A 19,187-nucleotide genomic window follows, 5' to 3' on the forward strand; every position below is an offset into this window, starting at 1 on the left:
CAGTCCGTCCGTCAGTCAGTCCGTAACGCTATGGGGGAAATGGGATTTACTCAGCTCCTATAAAAGATAGAATGCTGAAATTTTTTGACAACATTCCCATCATTAAGGAGCACAATTGACTATAAAACATCATTGGCGTTCGGACCGATTTTTAGCAGGTTTTAGGCTATTTTTATATTTTTCACATTTTTCTCCATATCTTCAGTGTTTATGGTCCGATTTTCAAAATTTTTTTAGTTACAGATATCAAAATTAAATTTCTCGTCGTTTAAAGGAACAACCATGAAGGCCAGACTGCCTTTTTAGCAGGTTTTAGGCTATTTTTATATTTTTCACATTTTTCTCCATATCTTCAGTGTTTATGGTCCGATTTTCAAAATTTTTTCAGTTATAGATATCAAAATTAAATTTCCCGTCTTTTAAAGAAAAATCATGACGGCCAGACTGCCTTTTTAGCAGGTTTTAGGCTGTTTTTTATATATTTAACATTTTTCTCCATATCTTCAGTGTTTATAGTCCGATTTTCAAAATTTTTCAGTTATAGATATCAAAATTAAATTTCCCGTCTTTTAAACAAAATAACCATGACGGCCAGACTGCCTTTTTGGCAGGTTTTAGGCTTTTTTTTTATATATTTAACACTTTTTCCATATCTTCAGTGTATATGGTCCGATTTTCCAAATTTTTTAAGTTAAGGATTTAAAAATTAAATTTTTTGTCGTTTTAATAAAACAACCATGACGGCCAGACTGCCTTTTATCAGGTTTTTAGCTATTTTTATATGTTTTACATATTTCCCCATATCTTTGTTTATTTTGATGCAATTTTCAAACTTTTATGGGATATCAGTATCAAAAAAAATTTTCCCATTGTTATGAGCATCTTTAATATAATTTACTTTGACCATCACCATCATGCAAAAAAAAACAAGGTTTCATGTTTATTTTATCCAATAAATCTATTCTTGATTTTACTAAAAACCTTTTAAATCTACCTGTACATATTCCCATCGACGATTTTTTGTGCTTCGCTACTTATGGATGTTGTCATCCTTGTTTGAATTGTAAAGAACTGAAATGAAACAAGACTTCTAATTGGTTCAAACTTCAGAATTATATGTTTTATTTCAATGTTAGATTTTTCAATAAAATTAATTGTTTTAGAAAAAAAAAATATTTCCAATGAACATAGTAAGGTTTTTTTTTTATTGTATCAATATGAAGTGAATTATATAAATTGGTCTAAAAGCCACAATATAACCCCGAGTAAAAAAGACCTTTTGCTCTGGTCAAAATGACAGGAGCATCAGTAAAAATTAATTTTTAATTCCCCCCCAAAAAGTTTATTGGGGACTTAATTCAAATTTGGGCTCTGCAGTCTACTGGTGTCATAGTATATTTTTAGTAGCGAAGCTACTCTATAATTCACTTTGTCCGTCCGTCCGTCCATCTGTCAGTCAGTCAGTCCGTAACGCTATGGGGGAAATGGGATTTACTCAGCACCTATAAAAGATAGAATGCTGAAATTTTTTGAGAACATTCCCATTATTAAGGAGCACAATTGACTATAAAACATCATATGCGGTCGGACCGATTTTCAGCAGGTTTTAGGCTATTTTTATATTTTTCACATTTTTCTCCATATCTTTAGTGTTTATGGTCCGATTTTCAAAATTTTTTCAGTTACAGATATCAAAATTTAATTTCCTGTCGTTTAAAGAAACAATCATGAAGGCCACACTGCCTTTTTAGCAGGTTTTAGGCTATTTTTATATTTTTTACATTTTTCTCCATATCTTCAGTGTTTATGGTCCGATTTTCAAATTTTTTTCAGTTACAGATATCAAAATTAAATTTCCTGTCGTTTAAAGAAACAATCATGAAGGCCAGACTGCCTTTTTAGCAGGTTTTAGGCTATTTTTATATTTTTCACATTTTTCTCCATATCTTCAGTGTATGGTCCGATTTTCAAAATTTTTTCAGTTATAGATATCAAAATTAAATTTCCCATCTTTTAAAGAAGACAACCATGACGGCCAGACTGCCCCTTCAGCAGGTTTTAGGCTGTTTTTTTTTATATTTTTAACATTTTTCTCCATATCTTCAGTGTTTATAGTCCGATTTTTAAAATTTTTTTCAGTTGTAGATATCAAAATTAAATTTCCCGTCTTTAAAGAAAATAACCATGACGGCCAGACTGCCTTTCTGGCAGGTTTTAGGCTATTTATAAATATATTTAACACTTTTTTCCTGTCTTCAGTGTATATGGTCCGATTTTCCAAATTTTTAAAGTTTTTAAGGATTTAAAAATTAAATTTTTTGTCGTTTTAAGAAAACAACCATGGCAACCAGACTGCCTTTTATCAGGTTTTTTGGCTATTTTTATATGTTTTACATATTTCCCAAGATCTTTGTTTATTTTGATCCAATTTTCAAACTTTTTCCCATTGTTATGAGCATCTTTAATATAATTTACTTTGACCATCGTCATCATACAAAATAAAACAAGGTTTCATATTTATTTTATCCAATAAATCTATTCTTGATTTTAGTAAAATCCTTTTAAATCTACCTGTACGTATTCCCATCTACGATTTTTTGTGCTTCGCTACTTGTGGATGTTGTCATCCTTGTTGATATATGATTTAAAAATAGGTTAAAAACAGTTTAATGGCTGGCCGATAGTCAGATGGAAAAAATAATGTATCGATTAGATGTCCATGTCATGTGAATTTTCACTATATTCTATCAGCAGCCGATAAAATAACATTACCCGTATATATCGGTATAGACTGACTGTCTGACGGACGGACAGACAAAGTGGATTAGAGAGAAGCTTTGCTACTAAAAAAAAATAAAAATCTCTCTACCTTGTGGAAACATGTAGGAGAGAGAGCCTGTTTAATGTACTGGTCCCAAAATTTTTCTAATAACATTTTTTTTATTCGTTGGCTCGACAACTTTGGGGACTTGATTGGTTTATTAATATAAGTGATCAAACTTTTCAACCACTAATCTTAATCTACAGAAGGGGTAATTTTTGTATCATAATTGAGGATTCATATCAAATTATTGGCCATTGGCTTATCCCTTTAGATCCCAGAAAAATATGGATTAGCTAGATTTTTTAGATTATTTTTTCTTGGATTTCTAAATTATTTTTAGTAGCGAAGCTACTCTATAATTCACTTTGTCCGTCCGTCAGTCCGTCAGTCAGTCCGTCAGTTAGTCCGTAACGCTATGGGGGAAATGGGATTTATTCAGCTCCTATAAATGATAGAATGCTGAAATTTTTTGACAACATTCCCATCATTAAGGAGCACAATTGACTATAAAACATCATTGGCGTTCCGACCGATTTTTAGCAGGTTTTAGGCTATTTTTATATTCTTCACATTTTTCTCCATATCTTCAGTTTGTATGGTCCGATTTTCAAAACTTTTTCAGTTACAGATATCAAAATTAAATTTCCCGTCGTTTAAAGGAACAACCATGAAGGCCAGACTGCCTTTTTAGCAGGTTTTAGGCTATTTTTATATTTTTCACATTTTTCTCCATATCTTTAGTGTTTATGGTCCGATTTTCAAAATTTTTTCAGTTATAGATATCAAAATTAAATTTCCCGTCTTTTAAAGAAAACAATCTTGACGGCCAGACTGCCTCTTTAGCAGGTTTTAGGCTGTTTTTTATATATTCAACATTTTTCTCCATATCTTCAGTGTTTATAGTCCGATTTTCAAAATTTTTCAGTTATAGATATCAAAATTAAATTTCCCGTCTTTTAAACAAAATAACCATGACGGCCAGACTGCCTTTTTGGCAGGTTTTAGGCTATTTTTATATTTTTAACACTTTTTTCCATATCTTCAGTGTATATGGTCCGATTTTCCAAATTTTTTAAGTTAAGGATTTAAAAATTAATTTTTTTGTCGTTTTAATAAAACAACCATGACGGCCAGACTGCCTTTTATTAGGTTTTTGGCTATTTTTATATGTTTTACATATTTCCCCATATCTTTGGTTATTTTGATGCAATTTTCAAACTTTTATGGGATATCAGTATCAAAATAATTTTTCCCATTGTTATGAGCATCTTAAATATAATTTACTTTGACCATCGTCATCATGCAAAATAAAACAAGGTTTCATGTTTATTTTATTCAATAAATCTATTCTTGATTTTAGTAAAAACCTTTTAAATCTACCTATACGTATTCCAATCGACGATTTTTTGTGCTTCGCTACTTATGGATGTTGTCATCCTTGTTTTATTCTTTTTTGCATATATGAAGGTTGCATTACTTGATTGACCCAGGGATATCAAGGTATAAGACACTGGCCGTTAAATTGATGACATCTCCAATATCGATGCACAAAATTGCCCCTTCTGTAGATTACAATTAGTGGTTGAAACGTTTGAACACTCAAACCGTTATTATAAAACTTTAGGGACTAGTGTAATAAAAAGACCATTGTCCTCTCCCTCCCTGAAAAGTAGTATTGGTGGTTCACAGTTTAAGTGGTTAACCCCGATACAACTTTTATTATATTTTAGTCGTTCACTTTTGTTCAAATAGTCAACATGAAAGAACTCAACTTGGCAAGTTTTTTTTTAATAAGGATGACAACAGACCAGGAATCTAAAAGGATAAGATAGTGGCTGATAAATTGATGTTCATCCACATTGGCAATACACAAAATTACACGTTCTGTAGTTGTTAGTGGTTAAAACGTTTGAACACACAACTTAATAAACCAATCAATCAAAATTAACTTAAGTCCCCAAAGTTGTAAACCTAATAAATAAGAAAGCGTTATTATAAACTTTGGGAAACTAGTGTAATAAACAGCCCACTGTCCTCCCTCTCTGCAACAGACATAAAAGCGAGGCTCTATAACCCAAAGGAAGGACAAATGAACAATAACTCTTGTAGAATGTCAGTGCTTATTAAGCATAACATTAATATCTAAGTTTAAACGAAATTGTACATAAGTTTGTTGAAAAATTGTGTACATATAGGATACAGTAAAAGGACATACTTTAGTTTTCAGAAGTTGATTATAGAGATACATCACTTATGATAATGTACCTTGTTGTCATTATTAAAAAATCAGATGAATAGAATAATTCAATTATATCATATATCTTACTATTTAGGTACAATTTAGGTAGTGTAGCAACTCTTTAATCGTTACCAGAAAATTGGTACGTCCATTTAAAACATGCTGATTGTTTTACTTTTTGACAACAAGTTTTTGTATGATTTTTTTATCCTATTCATCTGATTTTAGGACATTTAGGTACAATATTATAAGCGAGGCATCTTTATAATCAAATTCTTAAAATAAAAGTAGGTTTCTTTTACTGCATCCTTTTACAATTTTGTTTAGACTTACAGGGTCCTGTTTATTAAGTTCTGACACTCTACAAGAGTTACAGAAGAAAATTTTTTTTTTTTTCAACAACAAATTATAAAACAGTTTTAAAATCAAATGAGTAATTTTATCTTTGCAGGTTTGTCTGCTGCTGTTCTGCGGGAAATGTTCTTCCTATGTAATTAAACCTGAGGTAATTAAAATAATTATTATCGCATCGTTTTATAGACAGCTTTCTGCTGATATTAAAATGAAAAATTATAAGATTAAAGTCAGCTTTGCTAGCTTCGAGTGGCCGAAGGTCCAGACTAACAAAACTTTTATTAATGTCATGATTTCTATTTTAATATTAGTAGAAAATTGTTTGTAATACCATGCTGTACATAAGTTATCAGTATGGCTGATAACCGGTTCTAATCCAACGGATATTAATTATTATGATATTTTAGAAGTTAGTGTTATTTATCATTTTTATACACTTGGCTTTCACACCGATTAATTTCTGCTAAAAAAGACAATTTTCCACGAATTTTAAAATAAAAATTATTACCAGATTTTTTATTCGAGGCATTGGGCCCATCAGGGCAGAAAAAATTTGGTTTAATCTATAAAATTAATGTCCGCAGAAAGCTGTCTATAATACGATGCGATAAATAACTATTACAGATTACAATCATTGATTAAAACGAGTGGACAATTAACATAATGAACCAACCAATCAAAATTTATTAAAAATGCCCAAAGTTTTTAAGCCAACGAATAAGAAAATGTTATTATAAAACTTTGGGGACTATTTTAATAAACAGCCCATTGTCACCTTCCTCCATGAAAAGTAGTAGTGGTGGTTTACAGTTTAAGTTCACATTTTCACAATAGAGGATTTCAACAAAAAAATATTTATATTTTATTCAATGATATATTTTTATAAATATATTTTTTAGATAATATAATATTAAATCAAAAGACTTTACTTTTAAAATCAAAATAGAAATTTAATATTTTTAAAATTAAGTCAAATGAAGCCACAGCAGACCAAATGTATGAAATTACTACTGATGGTACTGTAGGTACAACAGAAGCAGTTGAGGAAATCACTGTAGCTTACAATGATACTATAGGGATTAAGCATATAGTATTTTTCCGAGGTACATCAGCCTTGAAAGAAAATGAAAAAGGTAATTGTTCTTGATTTAATTATTTAAATGCATTGGAAATAATAAAAAATAATATCAAATGTTTGTTTTACATTTTCAAGAAACTTAAGATTAAAGGAAGCCTGCAAGAAATACCACGCTTTAACTGCTGAAAGACTGCCACAAGTAGACCCAATTCCCCAAATTTGAAGCCTTCAGCTTCTATAACAAAAAAGTTCTAGGCATTTTAAAATGACATATTATGTACAATGAAAATTTTGAAAGAATCTCAATGCTAATGTTAAAATTTTGAAATTAAACTATGTGGCCTAGAAACAAAATTATAAGCTTATTTTTGGCAAAAATTTAGGCTGCCAGTAACTAATTATATTTTTACAATAAAAATACCCATATTTATAGTCAAAATCATTAAAAAAAATTAAGTTTAACTTGCGTTGTACTGAGTGTACTGTAGCCAATCAGAAGGCTGAATCAGCTAAGCAACCAATCACAGCTGAGCTTGTATTAGTTTTCCCCTTTGTTTTCGATATGATTTTCGTTCACAAATGCAATTTAAATCGAATTTTTTTCATAGATTTTGACTATGAAATGTGGTGTTTTTATTGTAAAATTGTAATCAGTTACCGGCAATCTAAATTTCTGACAAATATAAGGTTATAATTTTATGTCTAGGCGACGTAATTTAATATTGTTTTTTCTTCTATGAGCCTTGTAAATCTTTCAAAATTTTTATTGTACATGAAATGCTATTTTGAAATGCCTAGAACTTTTTGGTTATTGAAGCTAAAGGCTTTAAATTTGGGGTATTGGGTCTACTTGTGGCAGTCTTTCAGTAGTTAAAGCGTGGTATTTCTTGCAGGCGTCCTTTAAAAGTATTTAATTAAGTGCTACATTCTTTGATACAAAATATAACTTTTGTCTGATCAAAAAAATATTTAGGCTATTTATTTCATAATATAATTTCCCTTATTACTTCAAAATTTTGGCATCTTGGGGCTAAACAACTGGTTTTAATCATATAATTGTACATTTTATACTCGGAAAGCTGCTTATAATACAAAGTGAGAAATAACTACAGATTGACCCTCAAAAAAGTATTTTTTAGCATCTGTAGCCCTTTTTTCAATGAATTATTAAAAAATGTCTATATCTGTGTTCTCTGTACATTTCCACACAAGCATATATGAAAATTTTAATTTCACCTCCATTAACACCGGAGATTTTTAGAGCTAAAGTTTTGAAAAGTGACTGAGAAAAAGAATTTTTTTTTTGTTTCTCATAATTTTTTGATAGTTATATTATGTTTTTCTGGCAACTGAATAATGATATACAAAGAAAAACAAGTTAACTAATTATTTATTTTTTATTCCACCAAAAAATATCAATTTTTAATGGCAAAAAATACTACTGAATGAATTGATTATTTGCAAATTTAAGGTTATTTATTTACCCTTTATTATGAAAAGGATTAATTATGACAGTTGCTCCGCTCCCTTTTCTGACATCTCAATCATTTAATAGGGGGTTAATTAAGCTTTTTAGACTAAAAAATCATTATGTTGTAATTTTATTTTCTTCATAACTTTTTTGTTATTAAAGTTAGGATTATGAAAAAAAACAAATAATTTTCCTGCTATATTCATAAAGATTTAATTGGTTTTTTAATCTGAAACAATTTTGCCTTATAAGTAAGTTTTTCAAAATATCATTAACCCATTAGTTTTTATGGGCTGATCAAGCTGAAAATTTCAGGGAAGCTTTATAATGGTCAAACCAGAATTCCAATTTTTTTGTTTTGCTCTAGTGGCAAGCACAGGAAAGTTGCAAAAAACCTGGTTCGGCATGGCCATAAATGCACAACGGGTATTTAAACCCATTTTGGGTGGTTTTCTGCTGGCATTAAAAGCCACTTTTTCCTAAATATCCGGTTATTTCCACAAAAAAATGAAAAAGTAATTTTTGAACGCCCAAAGTGAGATGAACACTTTTTAGAACTTTGATACGATCCGTAATTGAAAACTACACAACCTCATATAATCTATAGGGCGATTTATTTCAAATTTAGTGTTTCGGCCGGTTTCGGCCACAGTAACTGGGTAAAAAAGCCCGTTTGTTGAAGTTTTAAAACCTAACATACACAAAAAAAAAGAACATATAAAATTGGATGATACATATCATAAAAAGAGCATAAAACTATTGGAGGACACATATAGAGATTACTAGGGTATACTGATTAGTGTGGCTCAAGAATAATAAATCATAAAAAAATATTTAATGGTTGAAAAGTTAAAACCGGGTAATAAAACCAAAACTGAGCCGGGTTTTAAAACTGTCGGGTGTTTATGGCCATGCTGAACTGGGTCCTAATAGGGCGTAAAAAATGATAAAAAAATCATACAAAAAATAATAATTTGAATAAAACGAATTCACAAATATATGTACTTGTCAATAAACATTAGATTTCACAAAAAAAATCAGCAACTTAACTATAAAAACAAAAAGTTACTAACATTTTGCAAAAGCACCTGTTTTTTCGCGGCAGATCCATATTATCCATATCATAGATTCATATCTGAGACTTCTCTCCGGGGGCAATAAATAAAGAACGGAGTAAAGGGGAGGCTCACACAAGGATGATGAAATTTGAAGACTGGAAACCGTTTTTTTTTCCATTTTTCGGAACCGGGTTTTAATACATGGTTCATCACTAATGGGTTAAACTAAAAAGACTCAAAAAATATATGTAAAAAAAGCTTTTTACTCAAAACCTAAATTTTTTATATAATTTTTTTATAAAGTTTCTGCTAGTAACAAAAATAAAAGGATTTCTACCTTAATTTTGCTAAAAAAGTCGTTTCATGTTAAAAGTTACTTTTTCCTCAGTCACTTTTTCAAAACTTTAGCTCTAAAAATCTCCCTTGTTAATGGAGTTAAAAAATATTTTTATATTTACTTATGTGGAAATATATAGAGAACAAGGACATAATAATTCATTGAGAAATAAGGGCTGCAGATGCTAAAAGATACTTTTTTGAGGGTCAACCTGTATAAAATGGGAATGAAATTTTATTCTTTATGACGAAGATATGTATTTTGAAATTTTTTATTAAGAATTGCTTGAAGCATCAACAGCTGGTAACCTTGAACAAGTGCAACAATTATTAGCAAAAGGAGTCAATATTGAAGCTAAGGATAGAAATGGTAATTCTTAAATTAGAGGAAGAATTTCCTGTTAATCAAAAATAATATCTTAAGTGGTTGTCTAGATTTAAAAAATTTCTGTATAACAATTCTAATTTACACACAGTGCCTTCGAAGGTGCTTTGACTTTAGTGTCAGAACCTAAATTGGGACATAGTGCATTTCATTATCCTAGGTTAGGTAACTTTATTTCACTTTTCAATAAAATCTAAAATGCAGCGGTTTTTAAGAAAATTAGATTTTAAAATTTCAAGTTCAATTTTCAACCACTAGGAGTTACCGCTTAATCATGACAAGAAAAGAAAAGATTATTTATTTAAAATTTTGAACAACTTTGCTTTAATGAAGTCAGTCATAAAACCCCTCTATATATGATTTATTTAAGGCTGAATTTCCGTGACCTTAGCAAAGCAATTGATAAAAATGGCTATAAATTAACTCACTTTAAGAGTGGTTTTATGAACAACTTTATAAAAGCAAAGTTGTTCAAAATTTAAAATAAATAATCTTTGCTTTTCCTGTCATGATTATGCGGTAACTCCTAGTGGGTGAAAATTGAACTTGAAATTTTCAAATTTAATTTTCTTTAGATGTTATTGAATAGTGAAATAAAGTTACCTAACCTAGGGTAATGAAATGCACTATGTCCCAATTTAGGTTCTGACACAAAAGGCAAAGCACTTTCATTTGCACTGTGTACACAAATAAAATAAACAAATTCTAGGTAGGACCAGTCTCTTGGAAGCTGTTAAGAATGGACATCAAAACATTGTACAGCTCTTAGTGGATCATGGTGCAAAAGTGAATTATGAACATATTCGGAGAGAAGGAATGAAAACTCTTAGTTATGCAGTAGAGACTGGAAATAAAGAAATAGTGAAGATACTTTTGGATAATGATGTTAATATCAGGGCAATCTGTAAGTTACTTTTTAAAAAAATACTTATTAAAGTCTTCCATAAATGTTTTACTTCATAGAAATGTATTGTAACAGTGAATGTAATTTTCAATTACTTACTAATTCTTTACCTTACAAATACATTTTCTTATCATATTCTGGGGGTGGGGTGGCTCTTACGAATACATATCAATACATTTTAAAACCCCCTTGCTACCTTTGAATAGTAAAAGAGATTAATAATACTTCCCTGATTTTTTTCAGTTAGATAACTTTAAAGGAGTTTTTTTTTGAAATAGAGTTCTTAGTAAAGGGTTGGGAATTTACTAAGCAATTTACTATTAATGTCTAATATATGTTAATATCTCATTGTATTTCAACTATTTTATATATTTTTACCTAGTTTCCTTGGCTCTGAGGACTGCAGTCAAATTAAATCAAACTGAGATAGCAAATTTGATAAAAAATCATGGTAATTATTAAAAAATTTTGGGGGGATGAAGGATGGAGGCATTTTAGATTTATGAGAATAACCAAAAAGGGTGGCAGATCATCCATTTAAGGTTTTCATGAAGGATCTCTTGGAGAACATTTTTAAAAGTGAAGCTTTTCTATAATTAGGGTTGGTCCGCCCGTACGTACCTCTGAGATAGATAGCTTTTATTCGGTAATTTAGGCATGTTAAAATTGTTCAATCGTTTTCAAACTTTGCATGATGATTCCTGTAGTAGTTAGGTACGATTTAGAAAGCGTAGCAACTCTATAATCATTACCAGAATGTCCGTACGTCCATTTTAAACATGTTGATTTTTCTACTTTTTTAACAACAAATTTTTATGTGATCTAATTATCCGTTTGATCTGATTTTTGGTCTATTGATTCCTGGGACAACAAAGAACAATAGTATAAGCGAAGCAACTTTATAATTAAGTCCGAAAAATGTAAGTATGTCCATAAACATTATCCTGTGTTAAGCAGTTTTTCAACAAATTTACTTACAATTTTGCTTCGACTCTTTCGATACTTTTATATTCTGATTATTCAGTTCAGACACTATGCAAGTGTCAATGTCCGTTTGCCCTACCGTTTCAGTGCTTAGCTTTTATGGATGTTGTCATCCTTGTTTAAAGAGAACTAAACCTTTAAGTTTCAAGGATATACTAGTCTCATGGTAGCTGCAATAGATGGACAAATAGAAGAACTAACAAGATTAATTAAAAATGGAGCAGATGTTAATACTAAGCTTGAAGATGGTAAGATATCCAAATATTTGTTTGTAACTAACAATGTTACTAACTCTGATCCAACTGAAATCTGCTTTGATGGCTAACCTTTTTTATACATTATTTTAAAGTGATTCTGGAATTATTTCTTGCAACTTTGCAATATAGGCTGGATATTTATAGTGAATTATTTCTATGGATTCTTAGGGTATCTAAAAGTCTTTTCAAGCCAATTATAAATACTATGTAATCTAAGCAGAATTTAAAGTAAAATCTGTATGTATTTTCAATATACTAATTTTAAAGTAAATAATATCTAGGATATACATGTCTTATGACTGCAGCAGAGTTTGGACAGGCAGACATAATACAAATATTATTAGACCATGGTGCTGATGTAGAAGCTAGGAATGAAAAAGGTTAGTAACTTAACTTTATAATTGAAACCATTATTTTATTTATATTTCAGTTATATCAATCAAAGGTGAAAAGCATTTATATTTTTTAAATAACATAATTTTAATCAAATTTAAATAGGGCCAAACTGAATACTTTATAAATTTTTAAATTTTGTATAGGTATCAATGTTCAGCCTGAACTTCTATTGATGTTATCATTCATGTTTTGTAATATTTAGTTACGTTGGACTAGAAATAAATGTTCCTAAAACCAAAATACTCAGATTAAATGCAAATTCCCAAGAACCAATTACTATTGGAGACCAAATTCTTGAGGATGTAGATTGTTTTGAGTATCTTGGAAGTAAAATTGATGAAGCTGGAGGCACTTTAACAGATGTTAAAGCTAGAATTAACAAATCTAGGACAGCCTTTGCCAGCCTGAACAAAATTTGGAATTCCAACAACATCTCCATAAAGACCAAGTTAAGACTGTTCAAGTCAAATGTTCTCTCTGTTTTGCTGTATGGGGCTGAAACTTGGTTCCTAAACACAGCAGTGGTCTCCAAGCTACAGACATATGTCAATAAATGTCTAAGGAGAATCCACAAGATCTTTTGGCCAAATAAGATCACAAATGCTGAGCTTCTAGAGCGCAGTGATATGTCAGACATTAAACTGACAATAAAACAGAGAAAATGGAGATGGCTGGGGCACACTCTAAGGAAAGGGCATGATGATATAACCAATCAAGCCTTGACTTGGAACCCCCACGTAGGAAAGAGGAAACCAGGTAGACCAAAAACAACCTGGAGGAGGGAACTCTTAAGTGAACTGAAAGAAAAGAAAATTCCATCTTTCAGCAATGCCTCAAAACGTGCCCAAAAAAAGGAAGATTGGAGAACCATTGTGCATGGCCTACGTTCTGCCGAGAACTAAAAGGCAATGATGATGATGAATATTTAGTTACAGAACTTTTACCAAAATATGAATTTTAATAATAGTTATTTTTTATTTTCTTAAATAAAGTATAATTTCCTTATTAATAAACTACTTCTGATTTCCAAAAAAATGTTGAAGTATTTCCTTATGCCTAGGTTACACAAGTCTTATGATTGCTGCAGAATTGGCAGAAATTTATGCAGTAAAAAAACTTCTTGAAAATGGAGCAGATGTGAATGTTAAAGATGATGATAGTAAGTTAATTCAATAGTAGTTAGTGAAGAGTAATATTCTCTGAGTAAATTTAATTGCTAATCTTAACTGCCATTAGAATGGTAATATGGAATTTAGTTTAGTCACATATTAAAGTAAATTCATCATGAGAAATATGGTTGTGTTCCTATTAATACATATAACCCTTTCTAATTCACACAGATTAAAAGTCAATTTTGATATATTATATTCCTAGGAGAACTAAATAGTTTGATGATATGGCTTAACAATGATGGTGATAACAAAGAGGAATATAATGACATAGTGAGAATGCTTCTAGATCATGGAGCCAATGTCAACGACAAAAATAAATATGGTTAGAAGATTTATTTATTTGAAATTTTAACTCAATTTTCTTATTTAACATAATTTAAATTAGTTTTGATCAATCATTATTTCAAAATCACCTACTTTGGCAAAACAAATGTTATTTATTTTCTGATATAAAATTTTATAGATATTGAAAGCAAAACTAAGTATAAATTTGACTTTATTTGAGATGTAGAATAATCCTTATCTTTTTTTTTTTTACAGAAAAGGTAAATTTTAGAGAAGCTCACAGTCGTGAATAACTTAATTTTGCATAAAGGAAGTACCAGTCTTATGTTATCTGCATATAATGGACAATTTGAAGTTGTACAAGAGCTAATTAAATATGGAGCTGATATTAATACAAAAGACAATCAGGGTAAGATAATCATTATTTAATGCATTGCATATTTTGTTTATTATAGACCTTTGCCTTTTTGAATATTTATATATATAAATATCTAGGAAGTACCAGTCTTATAGAAGCAGTAGGAGCTGGTAATGTTGAAATAGTAAAGGAATTATTAAAACATGGAGCTGATGTCAATGTTAAGGATAACTCAGGTTGGTTTCATATATTTTAATCACCACAATCTTATGTTTAGACATCTTCTCTTGAAAGATAAAATTCCTTACAAGATATTTTTTTGTGCACATTCACTATCAATAATCTAAATAATGATAAATTACCCTGAAGTAACCCAGGACACAAAGAATGTCTTTATTTTTCAAAATTTGAATTTTAGGGTCAGGGGATGTGAAGTTCTTTCACCACCTTTATTTTTTTTGATATCCTGGATTGAGAACACTGAAGTATGTAAATTAAAAATTTATACAAATTGTGTTCAAGGATTAATACCTTGTTTTAATATTTCACGTTTGCAATTTTTGTAACTAGACCAGGGGGGGGGGGGGGTCAAGGAAGGAGTTATTTCATGCCTTCTCAGATATAATTTTTTAAAATTTCAGGAAAGTCAAGTCTTATGCATACAGCTCACTTTTATGTGGAATTGATTGAAGGAGAGGATGCTAAAGACACTGGTTAGTAAAAAAAAATTTTACTCCCACATATCAAACAAATTTTCTCATTCATATATCAAATATGAAATAAATAGAAAGATCTCTGAATAATGTATGAGTGCATTTCATAGAAATCTAAAGGTCATTGGCAGCCAAGAATGGCTAATAATCTGCATATAATTATAACAGACAAATAATTTAAGCCTAAATATAGTTTGATTTATTCATTAGTTTTATGTTTTAAATCTTAGAAATGTTTTTTATTGCTATATTTTTATTGTCAACTATATTGATGTTAAATAAAACATTTAGGTAGTTTTTGCACTATTAACAAAAAACATCCATAATATTAAATCCAAGGGTAAATCAAATTGCAGCCTAACTTGAAGACTAGATTTTTTCAATGTTTTCAAAAACATTGATAAAGAAAATCCTTTAATGAAAACATCCTATAATATTAATGCTAATCTTTCTAGTACTCCATGTAAAAATGGTTCTTGTTCAAGGACTTCAATCGTACAAATGATTGGTTCAATTTGTTCTTTTTAATATCTCAATTGAAAGATATGGAAAAGATAAAAACTGAAAATATGCATTACTAGATTGGGATGCTCACGCCAAGCGTGGGGATGCTAAAAAGAGGAAAAAGGTAGAAATTGCACAAATACTGATAGAACATGGAGCAGATGTTAATTCTTCAGATAATGAGGGTTAGTCAAACTATTTACTTGCTGATTATATTTCTTATTATAGCTTAATTTTCATTCTTATTTACATTTGGTTAGAAATTTACTACTGGAATTATATTGTCTAAAATATCCATTCTAATACAACAAACATTGTTTCAAAATATTATTAAGCTTATAAATATATAGCTATAGTTTATCTTTTATTATTTTCTAAGAAAAAGTTTTTTTTTGTAGATGATACCATTTTGATAAAAGCCAGCTTTACCAATGCAATGATGCACTTATTCCAATTCTTTTGTCAAGTGGAGCTGACATCAGTGCAAAGAATAACCATGGTAATTTAATATTCTATTGTAAACTTGGCTATAAATTTGGTAATAACAATTAGTTAGTTATTGTTGAAGTTTTCCCTCCTTCTCAACACTTTTTTCATCAGTAGTTACTATGATTATAAGCTTCAGACAGATTATTTCCTTTTGTTTATTTAAAAACCAATCACTATCTAGTACATTTATTTTTGTATATCCAGGATTTACCAGTCTAATAACTGCTGTAGAAAGTAACATACCCACCGAATTTATTGAATTATTACTACAAAATGGAGCAGATGTCAATGCTAAAACTGATACAGGTTAGTCAACCAATTAATATTGTGGCCTAACAATTTCAATAAATTGGGTATAGTGGGAAGTTGGCTTCTATTTGTTCTAGACTTAAGAAGTTTGTCAGATTTTTATTATTTTAACGTCATAAATATTTATATCATTATATTGATAACTAGCGGCTACGCCCCTAGAGGCCTCTAGGGGCACTTAAGGAGGAGAGAGTCGAATTTAAAAATTCAATTTCTTATTTTAGATTTTAAAAGAAAAGTAATAAATAAATTTTTTTTTTGTGGGGGGGTTGCCTCCCCTCATTTTTAATTTTAGTTTAAATTTTTTTTTTTTTTAGGGGGGGATTTTTCATTTTTTGGGGGGAGGTTGGGGATGTCCCACCCTCCAAGAAAATAGTTATAAACCTTCCCGGGACCCTGTTAAGGAGAACCCGATCGGTTCAGTGGTTAGCGAGATCCTTTGGTACAGACACACAGACAGACAGACAAACATCCTGTTACTTTAGTATAAGGATAGACCAATATACATATTTCCCTGGTCTTTATTTTTTTTTTACGAATTTCACTTTTTTTGTCATCTCTTGGGGCAAAGCCCCTAGAGGCTAGGGGCGAAGCCGCTAGTATACAATATAACACTCTGTTATATTACTCTAGGATATACAAGTCTGATGTCAGCTGCAGAAAAGTGTGGAAATAGAGATATAGTAAAATTGTTGCTAAATTATGGAGCAGATATTAATTATACTAATGAGGATGGTAAATAATTTTTTTTTCTTGTTATGAAAATTTAGTACAAAGAGAGGGGTAGGTTTCTGGTAGAATCTGTAAAAGTGTGTGTTTTAAGGCTTAAAAATAGTAGTAGAACGATAATATTCACTAATTATGTGTATTTCTTATTGAAAAGAACTATAGACAAAATTTAAAAAAAAAAGTTAACATAAATGTTTATCGTTCTACTACTGTTTTTAACTTATAACACATAACCTTTATGGATTTTACCAGAAACCTACCCATCTCTTTGTATGTTTATGAGTAAATAAATAGTCAACACTGGTTAAATATCTGTCCATATTTATGTTTATACAATTAAATTTTCAATTGTGAAAGCACAAAATACCATAATATTTTGATGAATATAACTCATAAAGAAAATGATAGTAAGATTGTTTCTAAAATAATAAGCTGATAAAAATCGTAGGATCAATAATTTTAATTAATATGGTTGAAAAAAAGATTTTTAAAATTCCCTAATCAATTTCCTAGTATCATTTTAGTTGTATTCTATTTTCACCCCTTCTTGATTTATAACTCCATTATAATGTATAAAATACCTATAATAATTTTTCTCGTATTCATTCGAATCCGGTGGATAGGAACCGGTTCTCATGAATACAAAAAAACTATGTCTAGCATCGTATTATATCCAGTTTTCTACGAATATAGAAATGTACAATCATAAGATTAAAACTAGTTTTTTTAGCCGGTGCCTCGGCACCATGGGGCTAAAAAAACTAGTTTTAATCTTATAATTGTACATTCTATATCCGCGGAAAGCAGTTTATAATACGATACGAGAAATAACTATTCTCGTGTTCATTTGAATCCGGTGGATAGGAACCGGTTCTCATGAATACGAAAAAACTATGTCTAGCATCGTATTATATCCAGTTTTCTACGAATATAGAAATGTACAATCATAAGATTAAAACTAGTTTTTTTAGCCGGCACCGGCTAAAAAAACTAGTTTTAATCTTATAATTGTACATTCTATATCCGCAGAAAGCCGTTTATAATACGATACGAGAAATAACTATTAAAATTCAACATTGAAAAATACTTTGAGTATTCTTTTTAGTAGGAACAATCTCTTATTTTAGGCCTGACAGCCTTAGATCTTGCACTCCAGAACACAAAGAAAAATACAGAGGAAAGAAGAAATATATTTGTAGAAATAGCAGACATACTTAGGGAAAAAGGTAAGGCAGAGACAATAAGTAATACAATAATCGATTAATTGGTTATATTCAATGTGTTTCTTAAGAGGAACTTGATATAAGATTATTATAATTCATTGATTTACTCGGTAGTATAATGATCTTGAATGAACAATTTTTATTTATAATGAGAAAAAGCAACAATAAGATTTTTATGTCCTATTAACTATCCTGCTTTTAATCTATCCAAAATCCACCATAGTATTTTTTGACATGGTAATCAAATGATATCAATATTATATAACCTTAAATATTATCATTTTTGTTACCACTTTTATTGGTACAGAAGAAATATAAAGTTGTTCAATTTTCATTTAAAAAGCAGGATAGTTAAGATCTCCATAAATTTTGGTGCTGATATAAACCTCAAAAGGTGATTCTTCAGAAATTACATGCTTTTTCAGAATTAAAAATTTTCACTTCACAAAATTAAGTTTTCAATTCTTCTTAATGATAAAATCTTATTTTTTCAGGAGCTAAATCTACAACTCTGGAACTTGATTCTCTCTTAACCCTAAAAGATTAGGATCTTAGCATCAAGTGGGGGGTTAAGTAGCAAATTATATTTTATCCATAGGGCTAAACAATTCTGTGTGTTTACATTTCTAAGGTTATGTCTTGGATATAATAACTTTAATACTATGGGATAGTTTAGTACTTTATTAACTTTGAACGCTTTGTTAAAGTCATACTAAATTACATGCATAACCCAAAAGGTTTACTTGATTTCAGTGTATACTTCTTTTCATGGATCACAATAGATAAGACTCTTTCTTTCCAATCTTTTATGTGATAAATGCTGTATGTGATTTTATATTATCAATCATTATAAATGTCAAATTTATATTTTTTATGTAGCGTAAAAACTTATTTAGTAATAAAAGTTTATAAAATATACAAATTATGTATTTAGATATAATCCAAAGTCAATTTTTCAAATATAGGATGCATGATAAAGTCAAAGTTATATTTGAATGTCTGATTGCTACAAAAGACCTAAAATGCCAAAGACCTAATCCTACAAAAGACCTAAATTAAAAAAGGCCTAAAGGTACAAAAGCCTAATGTTTACTTACAGAAGACCAAATTTTTTTTTAA

The 19,187-nt window shown here is 29.7% G+C and overlaps 1 protein-coding gene across 2 annotated transcripts; it reads left to right on the top strand.

Annotated features, from left to right (window-relative positions):
* The first annotated feature begins 4,558 nt into the window (after positions 1-4,558).
* On the top strand, positions 4,559-18,984 carry LOC145327728 (uncharacterized). 2 transcript variants are annotated; one of them, XM_080171284.1, is made up of 19 exons: positions 4,559-4,599; positions 5,515-5,568; positions 6,388-6,550; positions 9,641-9,730; positions 10,455-10,649; positions 11,032-11,100; positions 11,783-11,881; positions 12,172-12,270; positions 13,347-13,445; positions 13,661-13,780; positions 14,054-14,152; positions 14,239-14,337; positions 14,743-14,814; positions 15,396-15,503; positions 15,717-15,817; positions 16,012-16,113; positions 16,750-16,851; positions 17,973-18,071; positions 18,563-18,984. In XM_080171284.1, exons 1-16 carry the CDS (start codon positions 4,582-4,584, stop codon positions 16,024-16,026), a joined length of 1,500 nt encoding a protein of 499 aa, XP_080027410.1. In that variant the 5' UTR covers positions 4,559-4,581; the 3' UTR covers positions 16,027-16,113; positions 16,750-16,851; positions 17,973-18,071; positions 18,563-18,984. The 2 variants fall into 2 exon arrangements, with proteins under 2 accessions (XP_080027410.1, XP_080027411.1); XM_080171285.1 differs by lacking the exon at positions 9,641-9,730.
* Positions 18,985-19,187: the final 203 nt, after the last annotated feature.

The sequence above is a fragment of the Acartia tonsa genome, chromosome 9 (genome assembly GCF_053477335.1).
Source record: "Acartia tonsa isolate MP-2025a chromosome 9, ASM5347733v1, whole genome shotgun sequence".
Taxonomy (NCBI): domain Eukaryota; kingdom Metazoa; phylum Arthropoda; class Copepoda; order Calanoida; family Acartiidae; genus Acartia; species Acartia tonsa.